Source organism: Schistocerca serialis, unplaced genomic scaffold (assembly GCF_023864345.2).
Source record: "Schistocerca serialis cubense isolate TAMUIC-IGC-003099 unplaced genomic scaffold, iqSchSeri2.2 HiC_scaffold_863, whole genome shotgun sequence".
Classification (NCBI taxonomy): domain Eukaryota; kingdom Metazoa; phylum Arthropoda; class Insecta; order Orthoptera; family Acrididae; genus Schistocerca; species Schistocerca serialis.
This window is the reverse complement of record NW_026048478.1, coordinates 594,852-616,837: the sequence shown is the minus strand read 5'-3', so window position 1 is coordinate 616,837 and position 21,986 is coordinate 594,852. Positions and strand designations below refer to the sequence as shown.

General features: G+C 42.1%; 1 protein-coding gene across 1 annotated transcript in view; it reads right to left on the bottom strand.

Moving 5' to 3' along the window:
- Positions 1–481: 481 nt before the first annotated feature.
- LOC126452442 (methyl farnesoate epoxidase-like) overlaps positions 482–21,986 on the bottom strand; it is a 329,711-nt gene continuing 308,206 nt past the window's right edge. The window contains exons 8-9 of the mRNA XM_050091072.1: positions 795–936; positions 482–717 (exon numbers count right to left, since the gene is read on the bottom strand). Of these exons, the coding sequence (XP_049947029.1) occupies positions 542–717; positions 795–936 (318 nt within the window). The 3' untranslated portion in view covers positions 482–541. The remainder of the gene's footprint in view (positions 718–794; positions 937–21,986) is intronic.

Below are 21,986 nucleotides of genomic sequence, written 5' to 3'. Positions count from 1 at the left end.
TCTGTATATGTATTTGCAAATTAGTCAGTCAAGTGGTTCACTAGAAACATGTTTCAGTTTGCAGCTTATGAAGTGTACTAACTATTGTTTTCTATTAACCTATATAAATTGTTTATTAACTTGCGATAAACAAGAACAGCACAGTGGAGAATAGATCAGGCCTCACTACATGATTATTTCCCTAACAGATTATTGTATCATTCAGTTGTTAATAATGAGATAGACATAAACAAACTGCGAAGTATAGTATTGAAATTAAATTAGAATTTAATTGTTTGTTAATGGTCTATATATCAACAACTGTCAATATGAAAACAATTTTTTATAAACTTCACCTCTACTTTTCACCATTTTCTTTCCTCTCACAAATTTAAATAAAATTTTTGGAATTAATGCTTTGGCAGTATGGAGATGAGAATTTAATAAAATTTATTTAAAAGTTATTAGCTCTGTAATAAGTTCATTAAAATATATTCATCTATTACATTTCAGTTGTTACAACAATAATGAAAACAAGTACATTTGTATTGTTTTTGCAGTGTTATCGAGATTTGAAAATGATGTCATAAGTTTTTGGTGCAATATTAAAGCCCCCAAAAGCAGTAGACTTCAGGTCAGTACCATCAGCAGGAACAAGTTGAAATTTTTGCAAGATTCCAGCAAAAATTTGGAATAAAAAACGTTTTGCAAACTGCTCCCCCAAACACCGACGTCGACCTGAAAGGCAAATTAAAACTCTCAGATATGAGCCACAACTTATTTTACCATAACTCTTTCTAGTAGCAGTAACTCACCAAGACCAAAAGGCAAGAATGTGTCATCCTCTCTAAGTAGTCCAGTTTCAGTAATGAAACGTTCTGGTCGATAAACTTCAGGATCACCCCAGTGTTCTTTATCCATATGCAGTGACCAGTTGTTTACCAGCACAGTTGTATTCTGCATCAGAATGCATCATTTACTTTATGTTAGCAACTGCTTAAGGTTAGAAAGCATAAGAAATGTCTCTGTTTATGTACACTTTGCAGATAGTAGTATTGATCTTATTTTTCAGGTTATAAATAACAGTGTCATTAAAATGTTTTGAGTTTAGAAAATTCCATGTATAACATACATTATTAGAAAAGAAATAAAACACAGAGAATATACCTACACAATAGTCATACTTGCACAGAAAATATTCTTTGTACCTTGAGCAGTGAAGCCACAACACGAAGAGAAAAGTATGTCAGTTACCAAAGTTACTATGAGATGTAATAAAATTGTTTGTGTACAATAATAATAAAAAATAAGAATTGCACTGTTGCTGACAAAATGGTTGATTTGCCACATTGAGCTATTGATAACTCGATCACATATACAGTGTGTTCATTTTAACAGAAGTCATTGAACTATCTCGAAAACTACGCATTGCATCAAAAAAAAGTTAAAGTTCCAATTTGTGTGTCTTGGAGGGTGACATCCAATGATACCACACTCAACCTATCTCCTCACCCCATGAGTGGGTGGCTGGGGCAACTTTGTAATCTTCAATGGGAACCATTGTTTTTATTGCAGATTACAATTCTGTGTAAAAACGACATATGTATTGTCTGAAGTAATTCTTTCATTTTTCCACAGATGACACTGTAATTGGAGAAATAGAAATGAGAACACAATTGCAATTTATGCCTTGCTATTCAACAACTCTTGAATATCCACTGGCATGTGTGGCCCCGTCTCCATGCTGCGAGAATAGGACAGACCATTGTTTTATACCTTCTAATTGGAAACCCCATTGACAACATTCTATTCCTCCAAAATTTTGATGAGAGGTCTACTGAATGTTCCACTATGTCTATGTACAGAACTTGACACATCAAAACAGGCAGTACACTGAGACCAGACCTCACGTATTGTGCAGACATGGAACAGATATCAGCTGTAAACATTAAATACTTACACAGTGTTTATTGCCTGCACACCTACATATCATCTGGAGAACCGATGTGCAGGTGGACGATGAGTGTTGCAACATGGAAAAAAATATTGAAATGATCCTAATTTACAAAGAATGTAGGAGGAATGTTGAGGCTGCTGTTGCCCTAGATGACAAGTGCTTTCCAGAGAAAGCTCACACTCACTCATTCTTTTGCAAGTCTGTGGACAGACGTATGTCTGATGGCAGTGTGCAGACGAGCTGAAGAAAGTTAAGCAAATGTGTTACAGGAGAAGGCAATGAAATAGCTGTACTAGTGGCAGTGAACTCCCAGATAAGCACCCAGCAATTACATTACAATTCCTTTATGTTCGTAGGTAGCATTTTCACAATACTGCATCATCAAAAGTATCATCCACACCATGTCGCTGTATCAGGAACTTCATGCCACCAGTTTCAATAATTGGGTAGTGTTTTGTGAATGGGCATGAGGACAAAATCCAAACAACACCCACATTCTCAGCCTAGGTGCTATTTTCCAGTGAGTCTACATTCACAAACCATGGTAGCATTACCGGGCATAACATGCGTTACTGAAGTGCAGACAGTTCCCTCTGGTTATGGAAAGCTGACCATCAATGTCCCTTGTCAGTTAACATATGGTGTGGCATGATGAGTAACAAATTCATTGGTCTATATTTTGTCAATGGCACATTCATTGGATGGAAATGCCAAACGGTTTTGGAACAGAAACTACTGGTTCTACTGAGGATGTTGCCCTGGTTGTTCAACAGTGTATGAACATCACACAATTGAAACACAGGAGTTATTAGACCATGGTTACACTGGGTGGTGGATTGGCAGTGGTAGCCCTACTAACTCACCTCCTAGGTCGCTGGATTTAAAGTTGCTGAATTTGTTTCTATAGGGGCATCTAAGACTTAAGGCATACCAGCAAGTGCAAACACACCGTGAAGACATGGTTGACTGAATCAGAAACACCTGTGCTGATATTTTGGCAGATGCACTTCTGTCCTGTGTATGGTTATTTGAAAAGCAGATCACTAAATGCATTGCAGTTGGTGGTACTATGTTTGAACACTTACTGTACTTGGAAAAGTTGAGTAGCAATCACCTCAAGCCATGGTCACAGTGGCACACAGAGCAGTGCCCTGTTTGATATGATGTAGGAGGAATACAACATTGTGAATGGGATTTCCAATTACAAGTTACTAAATACTAGTCTGTCCTATCCTTGCAGCATGGAGGTGGGGTCTCAAGTGCCATTGGATTTTCAAAAGCCATTGAGAAACATATTATAAATTACAATTGTGTACCCACTTATATTCCTCCAATTACAGCATCATCTGTGGAGAAACAAGAAAATGCTTCAGACAAAATGTTTGTAAATTTTACCATAGAATCATAATCTGCAATAAAAAATTATGATTCCCATTGAAGATTTCGAAGTTGCCCCCACCACCCACTCATGGGTGGGATGGGATATTGAATGTGGTATATCCCTCTCCAAGACAAACAAATTTTTTTGACCAGATGTGTGGTGTTTGAGATATTTCAATGTCTTCAGTTAAAATGAGCACCCTGCATAGGCCTACCTCTCAGAGACCATAATCTCTATATCAGCATATGCAATGCTAACATGCTTTTAAATGTGAATGCTGTGGAATGATCTTGACATATCTTCAGGAGAAGTTGAGCATTTGGGTCTTTCCCACATCTTCTGAGAAGATTCTGTCTTATTGTAGTATATAGCTACGAGTCTATTGTGAAAAATATGCTACCTGCTGCCTAAAAGATGAACTGTGGCAGATGCAGCATCCATGCCCAGAGAGTATAGGACATCGACTGAATAAGGTGTTTCAGTCTGTACATAGCCTAAGATTGGATTAGATGTACTTTATGTTTCAATACACCTTTAGTGAGGAGATCCTCTAGGATGTACATGATGCCAGAAAAACAGAAATATGCAATAAATATTTACAAATAAAAACTAATATTCTAATGTACTTTCCACAGATCTCAATTGCTTAAAAGGCAATAAATAACTTATGACAAAACATGGAAATGTTCAGTATAAAGAAGTGCATATGGTAATTCTTAGATTATAATAACCATAGATCATTCGATAGAAAAATCAATTTACAGCACATCTTATTTACAGCAATTACTTTTCTGCACTGAACTTGTGCAGAAGTCAGGTTGTACAAATACTTGCCCTATTTTATATTATTTGTAACACATACACAGCTATTAGTCTGCTAAGCAATTCATCAATAGAGTAGGAGCTGGCAAGCAATAAATCCTTTATGCTACTTTAAAATAGAACTTTATTAGTACCCTAATTAAACATTATATAACTTCTGGCAGGTTATTGAAAATGTATGTTTGTGAATAATAGACACCTTTCTGGGCCAAAGTAAGTGACTTTATATCTTTTTGAAGATTATTCCTATTTGTAGGATTGATTCCAATGGTTTGAAAAAGAGATATATTTGAAAGATTAATTTCATTAAGGAATAAATTTATTGGGAAGCAATATTGACATCAGTATTTCCCTAAGCATGCCTCCAAAGGATGTTCTTGAGTTTACACCACAAATAACTTTTATTACACGTTTTTGAATTCAGAAAACTTAACTTGGCTTGATGAGTTACCCCAGACAATAATCCTGTATGACATTATGGAATGAAAGTAAGAACACTCTATCTTTGGGAGGAACAGAAATGGTCTTAAATCAGTTCCTGTCCCAGTCCCACCATGTAGCTTGCTTGTCAATCAATCAATCAATCAATCTCTTTATTCATCCATTAACAATATACATTGTATGGATGCAGTCAATTACAATATAGTTTCTTATCTTTAATTTGTTTCAAAAACTTGGATAATAAATACAACCTCCCTGTGTACCAAGGTCCCCCAAGTACATGGTCTGTCAGCTTGTGGCGACAGTCGACTGCCAGTAACTTCACCGGCGAAGCGCAGAGTAAAAGGTTTTTGGGGACTCGAGCTTCTTTGGACAGTCCCGTCTGCGTGTTGACGAGTGATACACGTGTCGTGAAATTATGCATTGTTTTTCTTATGTTTCTGTAAATATACGAACCGCAATAAAAGTGCATTATTGTAATAAGTTGAAATTTTTGGTGCGTGGACCCTCACTATAGCCATAAAACCCCACATTGGTCGCGAAAATACGTTGCAGTCGCTCGCTGTGTATCACCGGTTTCACGCCAATAGACAATGTCGCAGCCTCCAGTTTTTATGGCAGTGCATGACGCCGCGACCGCAGAATGGACATTCGACTGTGAAGTGCAACGCTTCAACCCGTGTGCCACTAATACACCGGGAATATTCGTATCTCCCATGTTTCCCTCGCCTGGCCGGCCGACTCTAACCTCTGCCGGCATACCACACCGGGCGCTGTACACATCGTCGCAGACACCTTCTATGGCATTCTACGCTCAACAGAATGCCCCTTCAGCACAGGACCCCGGAAACCCCAAGTTCCTACCACACAGCATGGACCACGCGGCTGGCCAGTTTCTGGGTCCACATGCACGGCTGCCGTTTAACGTGCCCCCCTTTGCGCCGGTCGAAGGGACACTCGCGCCAACCGCGCCGGACCATTTATACGCCTACCCGTTCTGCCGCCCCACGCACACCTCGGGCGACACACCTGCCATGGTTCCGCCCCGTCACTCAGTGCTCAATCGCGATCTTGTGCCTGCCGCGCCGTGCTTGTCGTGTGGCCGCACAGATTCCGTGCCTAGACGGACTGGATACCACGTCTCGTTCAACGCAACACATCGCCTGCCACTGGGGCACATTTCGCACCAGTGAACACAGTGCAGAATCCCTGTGCGTTTCATGCCCCTCCTACAGCCCCGCAAATACTGGCCCCCGGCCGTTTTCCGAAGCTGCCGCCATTACAACCGGACAACCCAGTGACGTGGTTTACCTTGGTGGACAATATGTTGGACGTACACGGTATTGCGGACGACAGCACCCGTCTCGTGTGTTTAGTGAACCACCTGCACGACCACCCTGATCTCATCAGTGACTTATTGCTGAACCCTCCTAAGAGCAACAAATATGCCTCTGCTCGTGCATTACTTATCGAATGCCTCTCTCGTCCGCCGGCCGATACTATTCTCAACATAATTTACGACGAGACTTTAGGCGACAGAACACCCTCACAGCTGTGGCGACGCTTGCATGCACAAGTCGGTACCGAGATCCTGCCGAACTTAGCGCTCTGGGCATTGTGGTTGGCGAAGCTGCCGCAAGAACTACAGTTACATTTGCTTCCACATACCGCAGCGTCACTCGAGGATAAACAACGGCTGGCGGATCAGACACATGCCATTATTCGACACAGCACAGTGTCTAACACCGCCGAGGTTGGTAACCCTGTGTGTATACTTCCACCGTCGGGCGGTAGAGGCCAGGCGCGTGCGTATCGCGGACAGCTCACGGAACAGCAGCCACCTAGCGCCCAAGACCGGGAACCGCCAGCGGGTTGACAACAGCCGCTCCCCACCCCAACCGGGCTAGCGCTGCCCGCCCCGCCTTCCCCCCGCCTGACGCTTCGGCTGGCGGAACGAGTATAGCCGATTCACGCATATGCTGGTTTCACACCACCTTCAGGGACGCCGCTCGCAACTGCCGTCTGCCCTGCGCATTCCCAAACGCCGCACGCGGGCCGCAGTAGACGCCACGGTCCGCGGATACAGGCAGGGGCGCCCACAGACATTGCATTCTGTCAGATCCCTTACCCCATGAGGACGTCTGTACATCTTGGATGTAGGTTCGCGCTGGTATTTTCTCGTCGATACCGGAGCAGACGTTAGTGTCGTACCTCCCACATTTTCTGTAAAGGACACGACACCAACCAAACTGTCCCTTCGAGCAGCAAATAAGTCGACACTTTGTGTCGAGGGTTTGGCCAAGTTACCTATTGAACTCGTACCTGGTAAACAGTTCACTTGGTCCTTCTACGTGGCTGATGTCGAAGATCCAGTATTAGGCATCGACTTCCTTTTCCACTTTGGACTGTCTCCAGATCTTCAGTCAGTCGCATTATTGCACCACGCCTCGTCCACGCACATTGCATGTTCAGTCGCTTCTTCGGCCCCCCCTCCCCCTCGGCCACCTGACGACCTGGGCACAGCTCGCATCAAGTGCTCTTCATCGGCAGACAGCCTCACGATTTCCACCGCCCATCTCCAGCCTGAACGCCCTGCAGTCGACGATCTCCGTCCTCACAATGTCGAATGGAACCGTGCCAGATCATCGGCTACGCAAGCCCTCACCGGAGCACGACGCCTCGTACAACGCCTGCCAACGTCGCCACCACCTGACACCGGAGATGCACCTCGTGGAACTTTGTCAACACCGAAGCAGACTGCTTCCCTGACACATCAGGTTAGTGACTCTTGTGTGCTATCGATTCCCGTTCACGACGGCCCCCAAATGAGTTCGCCAGCCAAGCTGAACGCTATTATGAATGGCACGACACACAAAATTGTCACGACAGATGGGCCTCCAGTGCGCCATAAAGCGCGCCGACTGCCACCACATAAACTACGCCTTGCTAAAGCCGCAGTGGAGGAACTTCTAAGGACAGGCATTGTTCGCCCATCGGACAGTAACTGGTCCTCCCCCATACATTTAGTTCCCAAAAAGGGCGGCACTGTGCGCCTGTGCGGCGACTATCGTCGCCTCAACACGCGGACGGTATTAGACAATTACCCGAAACCTCACATACAAGACTTTGCGCAAGTACTTAGCGGAGCACGCATCTTCAGTGTCTTGGACTGCCGCAAGGCATATTTACAGATACCAATGGAACAGAGTGACATCCCAAAGACAGCAGTAATCACACCTTTTGGCCTGTACGAATTTTGTTACATGTCTTATGGTCTCAAAAACGCGGCCCAAACTTGGCAGCGTTTTATAGACTCACTTCTTTTTAACTGCACATATTGCTACACATACCCCGATGACATACTCATTTTCTCCCCCTCTGACAGGGAACATGAACCCCACCTGGCCCTGATACAGGACTTATTGACACGTAACGGAGTCGAGATCAATAATGACAAGTCACAACTCCGCTGCACTGCTGTCACTTTCCTGGGGTACACAGTCTCCTCGGATGGTATATGCCCCCCGCAGGAGCGGGTTGACCGCATTCATGAGCTACCCCTCCCAGTGTCATTTCGCGAATTACGCCGGTTTTTAGGAACTGTCAATTTCTACCGCCGTAACCTGCCGATGGCGGCAGCAATTCAAGCCCCTTTGACTGATGCATTGGCCGGAAAACAAACCTCAGACAGTCGCCGAGTACCGTGGTCTGACAGCATGGTGAGAGCTTTTGAAGATCTTAAATCAGCGTTAGCACTTGGTGTCACTCTCGCCCATCCTTTGCCAGATGCCTGCATCTCGATTACAGCGGATGCAAGTGATTTCGCAATCAGTGCAGTCCTACAACAGCATGCCAATGACACAACTCAACCACTCCGTTTTTTTCCAAAAAATTATCTACAGCTCAACGTAAATGGTCAGCATTCGCCAGAGAATTGCTTGCAGTTTACGAAGCTGTAAAATATTTCTGCACATACATTGAAGGAAGGAATATAACAATCTTCACGGACCACCGCCCTCTCGCGGAGGCTACCCGTAACCCTGCTACTGACCTTCCCCCACGTAGGTTCCGGCAAATGGACTTAATTTGCCAATACACAACAGACATCCGTCACATTCGAGGGTCAGAAAATGTGGTGGCTGACTACCTATCACGTATCACTGCAATTTCATCCCCCATTAATTTCGATGAATTGGCCCACTTAGAGGACAGTGACACAGAATTGCACAACCTCCGACAGGACCCAGATACTTCCCTTCAGATCGTTTCATGAAACCTACCGGGCTCGGCCAAGCCACTGTGGTGTGATACATCCATGGGCACCGCTCGGCCTATTGTTCCCCCTGCGCTGCGTCGCCAGGTTTTCAGTACTTTACATAACCTGGCACATCCTGGTGCTAAGGCTACTATGCGCCTGGTTACAGAACGCTTTGTGTGGCCAGGTGTGAAGAGGGATTGTCGTACTTGGGCTCGTGCTTGTCTACAGTGCCAGCGCAGCAAAGTTGGCAGGCACACACAACCCAGTCCAGGTAAATTCGACATCACGAAAGGCCGCTTCCGTCACGTACATGTGGATCTCGTAGGACCATTACCCGTGTCAGATGGTTTCAGGTATATCCTGTCTGGCATTGATCGCGTTACACATTGGTTCAAATGGCTCTGAGCACTATGGGACTCAACTGCTGAGGTCATTAGTCCCCTAGAACTTAGAACTAGTTAAACCTAACTAACCTAAGGACATCACAAACATCCATGCCCGAGGCAGGATTCGAACCTGCGACCGTAGCGGTCTTGCGGTTCCAGACTGCAGCGCCTTTAACCGCACGGCCACTTCGGCTGGCTCGCGTTACACATTGTGTGGAGGCAATCCCCCTGCAGGACATCACAGCAGATTCCGTAGCACGCGCATTTGTATCCTCCTGGATAGCTCGATTTGGCTGTCCTACATCCATCACCACCGACTAGGGAAGACAGTTTGAATCCCTGCTGTTTAACAAACTCTGCGTCCTCTGTGGGGTGGATAGATTCCACACTACGGCTTACCACCCCCAGAGCAATGGACTGGTCGAGCGGTGGCACAGAATGCTGAAAGCGGCACTCATGTGCCACGGTGGTGAGTGGTGCGATGCCCTTCCCTGGGTTATGCTAGGAATACGCACGGCTTACAAGACAGACCTCCAGGCTTCACTTGCAGAGCTCCTGTATGGTGAGACCCTAGTCCTCCCCGCAGAGTTCGTCAACGACAAAGCAATCGCCGACCTGTCCAACCTGCCCATGCTAGTTGAACGGGTCCGGACACACATAGCCGCGATCGCACGCCTCCTCCACGGCCACATACCCGCCCTCGCGTGTTCAGGCATGCGGCACTGGACTCTTGTGAGTTCGTTATGTTACGGGATGACACAGTCAAACCGGCATTACAACCACCCTACTCTGGCCCACATCGAGTAGTGTCTCGCAGGGACAATACTATGGACATTCTCGTCAGTGGTCGCCGGCAGACAGTTTCCCTCCAACGCGTGAAACCAGCCTGGCCAATCGAAGAATCTGTAACACACCCCTCCCGAGTCGAGTGTTCTTCCATCAGATGGTGACGACCGCAATCCCACACAGACCACCCACCCTCCTGCGTCCCACCATGACTGTATGTGCACTGAGCCTACACCCGAGGGCAACTCAGCAGTTGCATATGGTGATATGCTACCCTCGTTCCAAACAGGCACTGCGTGTGACAATCCACAACCTCAGGCTCAACCTCATGTTGCGTGTGATATTACACTGTCCCAAGTGTTGGTACCCAATACCTCCACAGACTGTTCCAATGTTTCTCCTGAACTACGTTACTTTTCGCCCCCACCCCCCCTAGTGCATCCTACATCCACTGTCGACGAAATTTGCATCGCAATCAACGCCTCTGAGTGCCAACGCGACGAGCTTTCCTTGCAGCTCCACGAGGGATCCATCTTCGTCCTCCACATAGGGGACACTTCACGTGGGTCCACACCCACGTCACACATCACCATCCTGCGCACAGTCCCTATCCCAAATGGGGTGGATACGGCTGCCATAACCGCAACGTTCAGCGCCGACGGGATGCTCAACAACATCTCCTGTGCCCGTCCAGTTCACGTGCGCAGGTCGACCAGTCCGCCCCCCCCCCCCCCCCCCACTGGATGGCGGACTATACGAGCGCTAGTCCACCCTGCACAGACAGTATGGACACTTAGCACACGCTATCAACCAGTGAGGATCCCACAATGCCACTACACAGGAAGACACCCACGTCCGTCCCCCAGTGCTCTGCACTCCTGGGGGGGGGGGGGGGGGGGGCTCTGTGGCGACAGTCGACTGCCAGTAACTTCACCGGCGAAGCGCAGAGTAAAAGGTTTTTGGGGACTCGAGCTTCTTTGGACAGTCCCGTCTGCGTGTTGACGAGTGATACACGTGTCGTGAAATTGTGCATTGTTTTTCTTGTGTTTCTGTAAATATATGAATCGCAATAAAAGTGCATTATCGTAATAAGTTGGAATTTTTGCTGCGTGAACCCTCACTATAGCCATAAAACCCCACAAGCTGCTGAATATTTCCTCAATCAGAGCTCACCTGATTCCAAACCTATGACTACCTTCCTACTCCCCTTATTGATCTTTATGCTTATCAACAACTACTTCACCTTCGAGGGGCAAACATACAAACAGATCGGGGTACAATCATAGGAACCAGGATATCTCCTTCCCATGCCAATCTTTTCACCAGTCACTTGGAGGGAGCTTTCCTGGGATCCATAAGTCTTCAGATCCTGGTTTGGTTTATATATATTGATGATGTCTTTACCATATGGACTCATGGTGAGGCTGACCTGTTAAAATTCCTGGAATCTCTGAATACCTTCACCCAATTAAATTTCATGTAATCATATTCTGAATCCTGTGCCACTTCCCTTGATGCTGATCTCACCCTCATCGAAGGCCAGCTACACACTACTGTCCACATAATATCTACTAACAAACAGCATACTTACATTTTGACATTTGCCATCTGTTCCATGTCAAACATTCCCTCTCATATAGCCTTGGCATGCAAGGCAAACATATTTGTTCAGATGCAGACTCCTTACAGCAATACACCACCATTCTCACATCAGCCTTCACAGGTCATAATTACCCCACCAGCCTAGTTTAAAAGCAGATTTCCAGGGCAATCACATCCAATCCTGGTACTGCTTTTCCCTCCAAAAAACAACTTTAGAGCACATCACTGGTCACTCAGTATAATCGTGGTCTGGAATGTATCAATCAGTTACTTCAACAAGGCCATGACTTCCTACAATCATACCCTGAAATCCACTGTATACTGTCAGACCCTACACTCCTGCACCTATCTCCCAACCTTACGGCTCCTATCCCTGTGACCGTTCCCACTGCAAGACTTGCCCTACGCACCATCCTGTGACTACCTATACCATTCGTGTCACTGGCAAAACATATACTATCAAAGGGAGAGCAACCTATGAAATGATGAAATGACACATGTCCTATAGCAACTGTTATGTAAACACTGTTCAGCTTTTTACATCAGCAGCACTACCCTCAAATTATCATTAGGATGAATGGTGTAGGCAGAGGGTGTACACTGGCAACATGCAGTATCCCATGGCAGAGCATTCTCTACAACATACCAATCATGACCTTAGTGCATGTTTCACCACACACACCATCTGGATTCTCCCCCACACACCTCATAACTCCGTATGTGGGAACCAGCATTACAACATGTCCTTAGTTCTCGCCATCCACCTGGCCATAATTTACATTAATTTTTCCTGCCTCAGCGTTTCTTCACAGTAACTACTCCATTCATCACTCTGTTTTGGTTTTCTACATCTTTCATTTTCTTACCTGTCTATTTTTTGCCAACCCCCTCCCTTTTCTATTACATGCATTGCGCTTAGCTTTTCACTCTTACTGACTCAGGCACAATGTTTAAGCAGTAATCTCTGTCTTGCATATTACCCTGTCTAGCTCTCAGGTTTTCAAATCTCATCTGGTGCAGCTCCAACAATCAGTCTTTCCTTCTCATCCTGTCCAGTAAGTCTGCTCTGATCCCAGTTCTGGGTGACTTTCTCAAAATCTACCCCTTTTCCTAGATCTCTCCAGTTCTTATCCTTCACCCTCTTCCATCCCCTTCAACACTTCTACTGAAGAAGGTGCCACTGGATCAAAAAGCTTGCCTATTTATAATCTTTTATATGTGTATTCTGCTGCCATTTGGTGAGTCGATTTTTTTACTTGTCCAGTTACCTTATTTTGACACAAAATTGTTCAATAGATATGCAATATTTTATCAACATTCATAACCAAGATCGAAGTCTAACCTGTTACTAAGAAACAATTCAGAAATTAGGTGGACTTAATCACTTGGTGATGCTAAATATATGGCACACAATGCAGTTGTTTGCTCACAATTACCCTCTTTCATCATTTCATTATATAAAACAATTTCATCAGTAAAGAATTCATGGCAATCAGTTTTCATTGTTTCACAAAAAGTGGTTTTTTTAGAAAACAATGCATAACAGTTTTTTGGAATGGTTGAAAATAATGCTGTAGAAGAGCCTGTTGGGTGACACTAGTGACAGGAGGTGAATTTTCTGTTAATAAACCTAAGTTTTGACATCTTACAACATAAAAATAATAGCATCAATAAAAGTTCATAAATAGCATTATATAATATTTACAAAATATAGAAATATCAATCGAAACATCCAGCACTTACTTTTGAAGAACAGGTGGAGCCTATGCATTGCCATTTCCACAAACAGGAGCAAATGCTTGAGCGTTATACTGGAAATTCAAACAATTTGAGGAGGCACAATCTTAAAACACCATATATCAGTGCCGTAACAGTATATGGAAACCATTCAGATTGCCTTATCTAATTAAAACTCTTTAACCCCCGAACATCAGTTTCACCAGAACACTACCCAGAATTGCAGTCATATAAAAAACAGGGCCTACATAACTTGTTCCTATTTGGCCAATTACATGTTACAACTGTTTCCTAGGAAACACTTACAGAAATAACATAACTATATAATAAAGCATAAGCTGTAATTGTGCAAACTATAAATTAGAAAAAAAATTAAAATTATAAGAGGGAAGGAGAACAGGTTCAGAATTAGCATATTTAAAACAATGTATGTATGATCTTATATGGTTCTATTACAATGAAATTGTTTTTCTGTAAATAACAAGAACTGTAAAATGCCATGAAGAAATTAAAATAGCGAAGAGGAGGGAGAAAGGTGGATTGAGGAGGGAGGGGAGAGGGAGGTGAATTGTTAAATAGGATTATCTTGATATCTTTAAAAATATTTTTAAACTTTTTGTAATCCTGTGACTACAAATGTTCTATAAAATGACTATTTTTCATTAAAATAATGTGAAAACATTATAGAACAGCCACAGTAATGCTGTTGTTGGGAGTTTTCAGTTTTTACTATCTATTGTCAAGAACTAGGCAATAACTTATGAATATTTTATTGGCCAATGACCAATATGTGCATGTGCAGTAAACAATTAGGCTTTTACTCATCTAATGTAAAAAGAAAAACATGGGGGGTGGGGGAGGGGGAAGTGACACATAGGTGCACAGCCTTGGGGGTAACATAGAATAGTGTAGCATTCATCACAAAAAGAATATTGTGTAGTGGCAAACTTTATTGCATTACCAACTACCAAGACCCTAGGTTGATGGTAGAAATGTATCTATAAGTGTTCCATAAATAGACTCAAAACCAGTTCTTGGTGAAATCTATTTGTTCATTTAGTATTTCTGTTGAAAATTCCAAGTTCTCAAGTGTATCTAACAATAGCCTTTTAGGTGTGTTGTGCAGAATTTTAAGATAACCTTAAATTTCACTGAACATGTGGCTGCTTTGTAAAAGATGCTTTTTTATGCAGCCTTTATTGCTGTCATGTGGTTGGCCCCTAAAATGATTTTTTAAGGACCTAGTAGTCTGTCCTATACAAATTTTTTTGCAATTACAACTCATAATACCATAAACATCTGCACCCTAATACCTGTGACACATGGCCTCAATCAAGTGTAATAATGTTTCCTAATTTACTATTAGTCTTTAACCCCTAAGCATTATTATGCCTCCTGAATCTGTTTACTACATGTTCAGTGAATGTTTCTTCACATGTCATACTAATCCTTATTGTTTGTTGCTTGTGCTATTTATAAGCAAATTTTACAGACACCTAATTTCCTTACCATTATAACAATTAGACCTTGCTGTCTTTCCTGTTCTAAACTATTCAATTCTTTTTCAGTGTCACTCTCATTTACAGGCAGCTTTATTTGCCTATTTAGCAAAGCACAAAAGTAGGCACATTTGTGCTCTTTTGGGTGGCATGCGTCTGCTGCTACAATGGCTTCTGTAAACATTGGCTTCCTAAAAATCCCTAATGTCACTTTGTCTGCAGAGCTGTTCATAGTTAAACCATAAAATCTGAAGCTTAACCAACTTTGTGTTCAGCTGTAAATTTATGTTGTTAACCACACTGTTAAATTTTACAGCTACATATTTGATCATTTCCTCATTGCCTTTTATTACTATAAATGTTTCAACCATATATCTGCTATAAGCAACATTATTACTCCAGATTTTGGGGTATTTGGTAATAATACTGTTTCCCAAATGATTTAACCCTGTGGCAGGCGCACTTAAGATTGTTGTATTAGCAGGCGCATGCGGCACTCAGTGCCGCCTACATTTAAATACATAACACAGCAGCTTTTTTTTAAATTTTTTGGTGGAATTAATTTTTCTTGTTTATAACATCATTCTTAACAGCAACTTTTAATATGATCTGTATACACATATCCAATGTGCATGGGAAAATTAAAATTGTTACAGAATATCTGACATACGTTTCCAGGATGTTTCCTAAGTGCTACTTTAATAACAAATTCTAAATAAATTATAACCACAGGTATGATTCGATTGTTTACCATTGTTAAAGCAAGTTTTACAGAAACGTGTAATATGTATAAAAACTTTGTAGCAATAATGAAGAATAAGGCAGTCTGTAAATACATATCAAGAATCACACACTTTCTTCCTCCGGAGAAGCTCTGCAATCATTATATGTGACAACATTGTGGCAACGATGCTTGCAAATGAATCTTTTGCAGCTATTGCAAGTGACAGTAGTTTTATTATTTTTTTACCACCACAAAGATAGCACCTCCCACGCCTTCTTATAGTCTCATTGTGATTGGCGGGAACTGATTGATGAGGTGACAGAAATCCTTGAATATTTCGTGGTAAAGTAGAGAGCTGAGCCCTTTCTTTCAAGTGGTAGTCCATCAGAGCCAAGGCCAGGTTTGTTAAGTAGGTTCTTCTTCTGAATCTTTTTTCTGGATTGTTTGCAAAAAACAAGACCTGGGAATTTATCCCAGCAATATCCAGATAACGAAAAAACAATGCTAAGGGCCATCTTCTTCTGGTCCTCTGTGTAGAGTAGGACGTACACACATAATCCACAGTATCGACACCACCTTTTGTTGCATTTTAGTCCAAATTTACAACAGATTTGCATGTAGTGGTGTCGATTTCAGCAGTTTCATGCATTGACCACAGGAAAAGCACAGACTTGTTTCTTTTTGTTTGGCACGAAACAAGACAGAAGTCATCTTGAAATCCGAAAAGACAATTTCCAATTTCTCGCGATCTGTTGGGCAAAAATCCTGGAGGAATTTCCTTCTTCTTCTTTTTCAATGTTCCAATGATCTCTTCACAATATCTATTGGCTGGTTAGATGCAACATATGGTCCAGGATTCTGTCTGCCACAGTATACATCAAAATTGGAAGTATAAAATGTCTTGATATCGCACAATGCATACAACTTCAATCCATGCTTAACAGGTTATTGGTCATGTACTGAACAAAACCACAACGTCCGCGAAATGGGACAAGCATTTCGTCTGTGGTTGTGAACTCCCCTAGACTGTAGTTATTTCTGCAGTTGTTCAGAAATGCTGAGTGTAGATTGCGGGTGGCAGCAAGTTTATCAGTTGCTAGTCGTTCTTTTCTTGTAGAAGTATCACCAAACCTGAGTGACCAGAGCAAGAACAGAAAGCGCTTGTAGCTAAATGTTGCCCTTTGAATAATCATTCCTGCTCCATTTGATGCCCACAGTTCTAATACATTTGTGCATCCCCCTTTTTGTATGGCAATGAGAAACAGTGCTCCTAAAAGAGCCGTTTTTTCAGAAGGAGAAGTAGTTTTGCAATCTCTAGCCCTTGAGTAATTCACAGATGATCTCTTGTTATTTATGTACTTGTTTGTATTTACAACAATGTAATCAATTCTCTCAGGATCAAACAATTAGAGAAAACTTTTAATTTCAGTTTTAGCTTCTCTACCATTGCGTTTCAGGCCAGGTAGGACATTCATTATATTCTTACATTTTGGTTTCCCTGGTAGTGCTAACGGGTTATTTATCCACAAAGTTTCTTGGTCTGTACCAATATAAAAATGGCAGTCATCATGTGGCATTCATTTCACTTCATTTCCTTCAGCACATGGCTGCTCAGATTCGCTTGAATGATCTGCAGTTTCAATTATTTCTGATTCCTCATCGCTGTCAGAGAAATCTGCTTAATGTTCTTCGTCAGATGATTGCAAAAGAAGACGTTCAATTTCTTCTGGTGTTAGTCCTTTCCTTTGTGCGGACCTGGGAGACAATAAAATAATTCTAATACCAAAGCAATGTTAATAACTAAATCATCATTCACCCACAGAGTTGTAAAACAAAGCTTCTAATCATCGAAACATTCGACAGTGGTACAGCTACGTGTACATACATTACCGGGCGCGTGCGGTACACAGTGCCGTGTCGGTGCAGTCGTCCACTTCACAGGTAAGTCGCAGCTGTTATGGTGGGTATAATGACGGCGCAGGCATATCTAGCACTATTGTTGTGTGCTCGGCGCGCTGACGTAATTATTGAACAAAAACAATTGGCGGCACTGTATGCCGCCACGCGCCCGCTGGTTGATTATGATATTTACCATTAAAAGAGAAAGGACTGAAAGATAAAGTGAACTGTAACATAGTGACCAATTCTGTAGCCCCACCTTGGCAAAGTTTTTAGTGTTTTGATAAATTATGCTTGGTAATATCAATGGTATCTGAAATTGGTATCCTAGTGTATAGGTTAACAACATCTAAGGAGGCTAGTTAAGCATTTCCTAGTAGGACTAAATCTTTTGTTTTTTCCACAAAATGGTATGAGCTCCTCAAGGAAAAGCACCTCTCCAACATGTAAGATTCTCTAAGCTTTTTTATGAAGATCCCTACGCTTCTGATGTGCAGGTGCAGCACAACGGTTCTTCATCCATGTTCACCTGTGATTGGATTCATTATTGTTACTCTAATCCTATCTCTGTCTGCTGGATACGCAGAAAACAACTCATCTGTAATTTCATTTCAAGGCTGCAGTAAATTTTTGCACAGGTTTACATTTAATCTCATATTACTACTCATGAAAAGTTCCATAGGTTTGTGTTAATGCTGGCAGCATCATAAATGTTTCACTGCACAATGCACATCATAGCTGTTAAGTGAGGGAAATTAAGGGAAACGGAAGGAGAATGTGGGAAATGATGTGGAAGATATGTTCCAGTGAGGAAATGAAAAAGCGAGGGGAAACTTTTGCCAACATGAGGTATTTGCTAAGTTCAGCAGACTACTATATTTTGTTAAACAAAAACAAAAAGGTAATATGTGTCTGTACATGGTTTAGGTATGACTGACACTTGAAATTTCTGTTTATCATTTCCAGTACAGGAGAAACACATGTTTAAAATTCATAGGCTTGAGCCATCACTAAGAATGACATGAGTTTGATGGTTCAATAAAAACACTAAAAGTTTGTCCCTAGCAGAGACCATGCATAATGATGAGTAAAAGTAAAGAAGACACTGTTGTATGCTGCCTTCACATGTGAAACAATGTAGAAAACTGTGTGGTAATTGAACAGGAAGATCTGAATGGGTGCTTGGTACTGGGATAAAGCAGCACAAAGTACAGGGTATTTATGTGTGATGATGCACATGGAATTAATGGCCTTCAGTAATCAGAAGGTGACTGTCCAAAGTGACTTGGGAAAACAAAAGGAGAAATGGTGTACAAGCTACAAACTGTTGGACTGTGACTGGCCCTGCTTGGGAAGCTATAGAACTGATAAACTATCTACCTGAAACATGCACAGAGCTGACCCACTGGATTTGTCCTGAAATATTCATTGTGTGGTGGTCCTCAGGTCCTCATTGAAAGCGTTGGTCCAAAACAAAAGCACTAGCTCACAAACAGAAGCACTGGTTCACAAACGGTAGCATTGGTACACAAACAAAAGAAGGTGCATTCACACAGATGCTGCATTAACTATTCATCACTCATGCTTGTTGAAAGATGACTGCCTCACAGGCAGATGAGAAATCTGACTGAAAGCACCAGTGGGCAGATTGAAGTAGTGGGAGGGAAAGACATTCCTGTCGATAGGTGTCCACTGTGGTGCAGGTGCTTTGGAGAGCATCTAGGGGCAACTCTGATGGAAGTTGTCCACTGGGGAGACTGTGGGACTTAGCAAATGTGAGAATTTAGGAAGGTGACACAGAGAGCCTCTCCACTCCTTCCCCTACCCCCTGCCCCCCCTCTCACTATGAGAGGAGGTCATTGGGATAACATCACTGAATGCAGCTCTGGGACGCCAGGTGCTCGTGTGGGTGCTACGGCAATGAGCATTAGTGGTGGTGATGTTGGCAAGAGATAGGTGAGGTGGTGGCATCAATGGAGGACAGGGAGACCTCAACTGTCAGCAGCATACGGGCATTGTCGAGGGTGAGCATGGAAGCTGGCTTTAACCTGTCAATGGACAAAACTGAAGGGGTACTGTGGAAGCAGATGCTAAATATTTCATCATGTCCTTGTAAAATGAGGTGAGTATCTGAGTATTGTAAACATAGTGGGGCCGGCAGGTGTTGATATTTAGCATTACATAAATGCATGATGTGAGGTCACTGTGCATAAACATCTTACACTCACCATGACAGGAGTGTCTAATGTGCATTTGCAGAAGCCTTCACTATGATTTACATTAGTTCAAAAGTTCAGTATAAACACCAAAAGTTCACTACTAGCATAGGGTGCACATAATGATGAATGAAAGTAAAGGGAACACCATGGCAAGCTGTCATTGCATGTGAAAGAAGTAACAGAACTGTGTGATGATTGAATGGCAAGATCCCCATATTTACATGTGTCACTGCATGTGGAATTAACGTCTTCCAGAAATCAAATGCTGCCGAATTCCAGCTGGTCCTACTCAGGAAACTATGGAACTTCCAATCTACCTTCCTGAAGCAATGCACTATGCCATCTCACTGGATTTGTCCTCAAACAGTCATCATGCAGAGGTCCTTGGGTCCTCCTAGAAAGTGCTGGTCCAAAACAGAAAGCACTAGTTCACAAACAGAAGCACTGGTTTGCAAATGGAAGCACTAGTTCACAAATGGTAGCACTGGTTCACAAATAGGAGCACTGGTACACAAAAAAGGGGGCTCAGATGCTTTGGAGAACATCTAGGTGTATATGCAAGGCTCAGTAATCTGCTTAGGCAGACTGTGGGACTCACAAAACTTTAGAATTTAATGTGGCACCACAGTTTGGTACGTCATCACAATTACAGCTTATGTTGTGTTATATAGCTATAGTTATTTCTCTGAGAATTAGTTTGAATTTCTGGAAAATATTGTAATATGTAATATGAGAAAATGGGAACAAGTTTTGGAATGTTGCACTACTGCCTGTGTATTGATAGCATTAATATTACACTAGTATTTATATGTTTGTAATTCTGGATGGCGTTTTGTTTAGACTGATGTTTGATGGTTAAGAAGATTTCATTAGACAAGGCAGCCTGGATGGTTGTCATATGCTAGTGATGACACTGGTGTATGGCGTTTCCAGGATGTGCCTCCTCAGATTGTTTGAATTTTCTGTATGGTGCTTATGCATTTGCTCTCATTGGTTGAAAGTTCAATGCATGGGCGCCACCTGTTCTTCAGAATTACATGCTATATGCCCCAACTAATATTTCCCTATTTTGAGATTATTATATAATATTTACGAACTTTTACTGGCGTTATTATTTCATACACTGTAAGTTGTAAAAAATTATGCTTGTAACAGACTGTTTGCCTCACCCAGTGGTCTCTTTCACTATATCATTTTAAATTTTTTATAAAATTATAACCAGCCGACCAGTTGCAATGGATAAATAAATTCTTTACCTAGGTTTTGATAAATATAAATTTGTCTTCTTCAGAAGGTAGCCTAAGGACAATGAACATAATAGCTTACATTAGAAAAGTATGAAACTTAAGCCAAGAATAAATTTTAACACAAATTAGAGAACTCTTGCATTACTGAAATATGATAACGATGACTGGTACTTACAATTTTACATTGGTAAGGACTAATCTCAAAAATGAAAGATAGCCCTAGAATTAGGGTTTGTCACGTAAATACAAAATAGTTCATGGATCTTGCAGAGCTCACAACCGACTGAGTGTAATTGGCAAGCGTAGTTACTCTGAAACCAGGGCAGGAGGCGCTCGTGCCGAGAAACATTTGCCAATTGGGGTACAAAGACAACGTATAAATTATCAGTATTAATAACGTCCTTAGGTAAAGTGACAATAAAAAAGAAGGAAATTAACATACCCGTTATAACAGTATGGGAGCATTGGTACAAATGCACATTAAACACAGAAAATACACCAAATTGTTATTGGTTGGAAGAAGAAATTAAAAATAAAAATATAGATCTAAATTATAAGATTTAAGTTAAACTAGATGAAATTAAAACAACACCAAACAAGCATAAAGAAAGACTTGTGTTTGTTGTTTAGTTAAAAATTTGAGACCTGTCTGCCAGCCGGCTTTAACACATATAAAGAAAAAGAAATTAAAAATAAAAGAATAGAATTAAATTACAAAATTAAAGTTAAACTAGATAAAATTAAAACAACACCAAATAATAAAGAAAGACTTGTGTTTGTTGTCTAATTTTTATGTACATATTACAAATCGTCCGTGATTGACGACAGTTAATTTGCTATATATTTCTATGTCCATTTTTTGTTGTCCATTTATAATTTACTAAAATTTACTTTTGTTAACTAATACATTTTACTTACATTAACAATACAACTTACCTATCATTCCATGTAGGCTTTCACGGCCGGCGTCTTTATCAGTAAACTCTTCCGGGCTAAGTTGCCGTGGTCGATCTGTAGAACTTCTTCTCCCTGACGTTTCGTTCTCAACC